The 6,000-nt window shown below is 35.4% G+C and overlaps 1 protein-coding gene across 2 annotated transcripts in view; it reads right to left on the bottom strand.

Moving 5' to 3' along the window:
• Positions 1 to 1,996: 1,996 nt before the first annotated feature.
• The window catches only part of sema5a (sema domain, seven thrombospondin repeats (type 1 and type 1-like), transmembrane domain (TM) and short cytoplasmic domain, (semaphorin) 5A), a 246,127-nt gene continuing 242,123 nt past the window's right edge, over positions 1,997 to 6,000 (bottom strand). For both annotated transcript variants that reach the window (XM_017696239.2, XM_017696238.2), the window contains one exon: positions 1,997 to 5,179. Coding sequence is in view for 1 of the 2 variants with exons in the window: in XM_017696238.2 (XP_017551727.1) it covers positions 5,060 to 5,179 (120 nt within the window). In the remaining variant the exon portion in view is untranslated. The remainder of the gene's footprint in view (positions 5,180 to 6,000) is intronic.

The following is a 6,000-nucleotide window of genomic DNA, read 5'->3' as shown; positions in this document are numbered from 1 at the left end:
CAGGTGAATGTTAAATAGTGCTAAACAATGTAGAGCTGATTATCCCCCTAAATAGCCATGGGCCTGCACACTTCTACAAGCTAAGAATAGCTCAGCCAGTTTACATTGAAGTACCTGCAGTTACTGAATAGTAAGTCTTATTATGGAATAAGGGGTTAAGCTAGCACTAACTTAGCAGGATAAAAGCTTAACTAGCTCAATACATCAACTGACAGCAGAATAATGACATTTCATAATAATGACATAATATATTGAAATAATGATTTATATTTAAAAAATTTTGACATCAGTAAATTCTGACTTACTATGTTGAAATAATGACATTGTGAAACGTTTGACTTCTTATCAGGGCTCCAGACTGCAACTAAAATGGTCACAATTGCAACCACAATTTTTCATTTGCAAGTAATAAAATTAAGTTGCCATTCACATTTCACTCACACTTCAGATTATTAATATTATTTTTATGGGTAACTATTTATGACCATCGTTTTGTTTTTTATTACCTTTTTTTGTTTCATGTATTTTAGCATTTTTCATCTTAAACATGTGCGCCTATCAAAAAAAAACAACATTTGTGTTCTCATGAGATTTCAACCGGAGCGGCAAAACAACACGAAGCAGATAAGCTGAGCTGAGCTTTTTGCCATGAATGTCAGAGTGTAGAAAACAGCAAAGTGAAAAATATCTTGTTTACATCTCTGTGAGACCTTAAGAGGTCATCTGCTCAACCCCAGCCTCAGGACCAGCGAACTAGTAAAAGAAGAACACGAAGATTTATTTTGAACAGTTGTTCAGTTTGTGCAAAAGTATAACCACAGAAAGACATTTCCAAACTTTCAGGAATTTGTGTCAGGCATTCAGGAATTTGTGTGGCTCAGGTATGATAACATAAAGCAGACTAGGAATTTTGTTGGAAAGCAAGCAAAGATATAGCAGAAAAAAATGAATTTCTTAACAGGAGTCATTTTAAAAAAGTGTGAAAAAAGCCGAGAGGCAAGAGTAAAAATGCACAATTTCATTATGTCAGAGTGCTTAACCCACGCAGTGTCTTGTGTATGCGAAAAAACAGCTGAGAAAGAGTTCAAATAGTTTAAAATGAAATTCACCACAGCCTTCATGATAGCATGTGAAGAACTACCCTTCTCCAAATTCACCTCCCAAAACTTGTTAATGAAAAAAAGCAGACTGGACATGTCAAAAACAAGAATCACAGGGCTGACCCGAGGTGTATTGGAAAGCTTAGTCTTTTTTTTTTGGCACTTATAAAAAGTTATTGGCAGCTTTTTTTTTTCTTTAAGCTAATTTTGATATTTTCTCTGAAAATTGACTTACTGTATCAAAATAATGACTTATGTAGAAATAATTACTTCCTGTCTTGAAATTAAAGACATTTTAACAAAGCACTTCGATATTTTCTTGCTTCAGTTTGATGGGAGAGTAAATGGGATTTTTATGTCCAACATAGCAACTATCCATGGAGGAGGCTGGATCGTTCAACTGGATCATCGGATCAGTGCATGTTTACTGTTATGTCTGGTATGTCTCGGTTCTTCAATTTATATGCATCTATACAAACAGAATTGAATAGAGTTGAACTATCTTGTGTGCAGTAAACAGCGTTTAGCAGAAACATTCCAGATTTAATGTGTCCCCTTAGAGGGTTTGTTCACTTAGTTGCAATTAAAAAAACATGTAATTTAACCAGGTGCCAAAATATTTGCAGATGACTGTAGTGATTTATATAATGTGAATTTGGTGTAATAACGTACACAGATGAACGCAGTGTTTCCCAATGGTGGTCCCTGTGTGTGCAATTTGTACACAAATGCTGTGAATTTATCTTAAAAACCGTTTTTATAAATGAGTCCTGTAGAGGTTTGCTATTAAAAGATTACTTAAGTGCATGTAAACACATTTGAGAAATTATTACCAAAATCTGACCCGCTGCAGTTCTCAGTTATCTTGCTCATGTAAAGGTACTCAGTGAGAACAGTAAGGTATATGAAGCAGTTTTAATTTATGCACATTAAAACAAGCGAACAGAACTTTTGCAGGTAAAAAAAGAATTAGTAGAAATCGAAACATAAACAAAAATCCCAGCACTTTGATTATTCCTTTCCATCACAGGTGGTTGGTTATCTTCATGGAGAAATTCATTTACCCTTTTAATAATGAAGAAAAGCTTCCCTTTAGAAAATATGAACACAGTTGGTGTAATAATACTAGTCCTTGTAACTTCTAAACATAAAATATGCTCATAGTATTCAAATTATCAAAGGATTAGAGTTATAAAAAGGTGCCGTTAAAGTGGAACTGGAGTGTTACATTCTCTCCCTCTTATTTTTTTGTACTTTATTTACCACCGAATGTTAAAATAATGATTATGTTGATGAATTGCTGGGTTAAAGTGGGGCCAACTAACACTGCATTATAATAGTTTGATCTACAAAAGCTACACAGACATACAGTTAATGCTGAGTGTAACTGTACAACAAAACACTGACCACTGTTAGTAACTTGGCTAATGAAAGCCTGAAAGAGACACATTTGAACACATTTGCCAGACACCAAAGTATCTACATCTTGATTGTCTGGACTTTGTCTGACGTGCCCCAACATTTTTCCTTTTTTAGCTTTTTTTGATGAGTGAATTCAGTCCCCGGCCACTTTATCAGAGACCCTACCTTGCTGATATACAGTTACAGCCTGTAGCTCATTTATTGACTAACAGTCTGTGTTAGCCGTTCTCTAACCCATTATCAGTGGTCAGCTTCAGACCACAGAGCTTCTCTTGGCTGGATATTTGTGGGTGGTGGACCACTCTCAACTAGCAATGACACTATGGCTGTCACAATTGCTTGATTAAACTTAGTCACATGATGTAAAATTATTCAAATGTACCTTTTTAGTCACTTATTTGACTTATTTTAAATTCCACTGTCTGTTGAAACAAAACATTCATGTTCATTTTTACAAACTTTACAAACTGGAGCTTGAAAGTTTTGGGGTCTGTCTAATGAAGCAGGAATTCTTGCTTATCCAGTCTATTTTAGGCTTAGCTTGAAGTAACCCTGGATTTTCTGTTTCATGATGGCAGATTGGTTTTTACAATACTATGGCAACTAGGACTGCTCCAGGGCTGGTTAAGTTCAGGTTTTCAGATCAGCTCTTGGACCAGTCAAGTTCAAGCTTCTGACTTTTCAGGAGGTGCTTCTGGCCAATCAGGGTTGAGCTTCTAACCAGTGCTGACCTTCTGCCCAATCAAGGTCATGCTTCTAAACAATCCAGGTTGAGCTCCTGATTAATTATGGCTGAGCTTCTGATCAGTAAAGGACAACCTTCTGACAGAGGTGGACCCCTCTGGTTCCTTTTTTTTCATGATATTTGTGGTGTCAGTTGGATGAAAAATATCGCTTTTTGACAGAAGAAACAAATCATATTACATAAATGTGAAGAATATAAAGCAACTATTACTCAATTTAGCACTAGCATGGAGACAATGGGGACAGTTCAGCATTTTACTGTTATGAATGCTTTACATTCTGCAGATTTACATAATATTTTTTCCTTGTTTGCTTGACTCATGTTTCACATGATTGGCAGTTCCTCACAAAAATGCTTTCACACGCATGAGGATGCTGAAAGATTTCTTAAGAATTAATAAGCTGAATATGCTATGAGACGCCATGAACCTGTAGTCTAGTCATAGCTACTTGAGTAAATAAGAAATAATTATCTAGTAAAATGATAAGTTGGCAGTTTGAATGATGATAATACAATTTCTTCAGATGAAGAGCCTGATGGACACACCAACTAATATACATTTATACAAATGATATTATAGAATAGCTGTAAGGCTATGCATAGTTAATACTGTTATTGTTCACTAGAATCCAGTTTTCTTATTTTCTTAACACTTGATTATTCCTCAAAATATATGATTTCTAGATTACTAATATACAGGTATATGCAAAAGTTTGCACAGCCCTGGTAAAATCACATATTTTGTTGATTTTCTAACTGAAAATAGGTAAAAAAATATTAAATAAAAAAAGTGCCATATCTTTTGCACAGGCAACATTTTATGTTTAATTTCCAATGTGTTAAATTCAGCAATTAAATTGTAATCGTGCATTAAAATGTGCAGAAGTGTATTGTCTGTAGATGATATGTGGTAATTTATTTTCATCTACATAATCAACAAAAAAATTTGACCAGGGGCACCCAAACTTTTGGAACACTACTGTGTCTGACACACTAACACTAGCACCACACTATGTCAATGCCACTGCTGTGCTGCGAATGGACATCCACCCGAATAATATCTGGTCAGAGGTGGTCCTGTGGTCAGAAACTGACCCTTGATGATTGGGCAATAAGATGAGGAGAGGAGCCGATGAATTGTGCAGATGGGCTGGACTCTGTAACTGTACACTTATGTAGGTAGGTATTACCTATAAGTTAGCTGTTCGTAAAGAGGCCAGTAAGTGAAATAGAAGGTGAGGCTTTCGGATAAAGTGGCTAGTGAGCGTATTCTGGGCACTTATGCAGGACCTCAGGAAGATGCTGACTCAGCAAAGCAGACAAAACTGTCCAGAAATGCAAAAACAATCATGCGAAAGAATGAAGCAACAATGAAGAAAAAACACAATGGGTGAATATCATGCAAAAAAATAAAAGCGCCAGTGTTTCTCCCCAAACGTCAGGGATTTTCCCAGAGAGTTCACAGGAGTCACATAGGGATCAAATCGCCTTCTTTAAAAAGTTTTTAAAACATTTCTCCAGCCTTGGAGATGTCATTTTTGTTGCTCTTCGTGTGCAAGAGTTTTCAGAATTGGGTTTTTTTTGTAGTATAACATCCAGAAGAGCAAAAGTCCTCGTTAGCTTGAAGATGGTTCAGTGGGAGTTTTGACAGGTGATGTTGAAATGGTCCCACAAAAAACGTCAAATAGCAAATCACAAAGCAAAAAACAAAAAAAGTAAAAATTAGACTGCATGTTTTACTCGCAGTGTGGAATCTGCGAAATTAAGGAGCACTGGCCTTAAAAACCCAGCTTTAATAGTCATCGTAGGTGTTGACGTCTGTGAAGTAGGCATTGGTGTATGTTTTTCCAGCAAGCTGAGGGTTAAAGTATTTATTTCTTTCCTCCAGGATCAAGTTATTCTTATTAAAAGCCTGCAAATGAGAGAAAAGTGCATTGTAAGTAAGGTTTCTGATGATTTGTTACCTTTAAATAAGGCAAAAAAGCACAAATTCACAGAGAAAAACATTTCTAAACAGCATTCCACAGATTGATGAAACAGGAAAAACACACAAAACAAAGAAAGAAAGAAAGAAAGAAAGAAAGAAAGAAAGAAAGAAAGAAAGAAAGAAAGAAAAAGAAAGAAAGAAAGAAAGAAAGAAAGATGACTGTAATTAAAACAAAAAAACACACAACAAATGACTGGGTGTTATGGAAGATGGCCTAATTGTACAAAGCTGATTTTTTTTATTTTTATTTCAGGACATATTTGGTTTAATATCCATAGTTTGAGATAATAATTTAACAAAAAGATTTTTAGAAAATGCTGAAAGTATTAACAAATAATTAACAAATTAATATATACACCTACAAACGCCCCACAAAGAGCATTCATGTAACTAGTCATATCAGAAAGTGCTGCATTAAAGGGCAGTTAGATTAGCTGCTGGCAAACTTTTCCCTTAGAAAAGATGAAGCTCATTTATATGGAATTTTCTGTTGTAGGGTGTGTGGGGACACTCTCGGGGCATGAAACAAGCAACAAAAAAGGTGATGAACAAGACGTCTGATTTGAAAATGAAGTGAACGACAACAAACAATTAAAACAGGAAGGAGGGCTATAGAGAAGATTCAGGCCCAAACTGTAATGCAATCATAATAGCTAAAAGAAATGTGAAATATAGTGCACAATGACAACTCAAAAACAAAACCTACATTACATTGTTCAGATGTTGCTTAATCTCTAATCTCTAAA

Source organism: Pygocentrus nattereri, chromosome 24 (assembly GCF_015220715.1).
Source record: "Pygocentrus nattereri isolate fPygNat1 chromosome 24, fPygNat1.pri, whole genome shotgun sequence".
NCBI lineage: Eukaryota > Metazoa > Chordata > Actinopteri > Characiformes > Serrasalmidae > Pygocentrus > Pygocentrus nattereri.
This window is presented reverse-complemented; position numbering and strand designations above follow the sequence as displayed.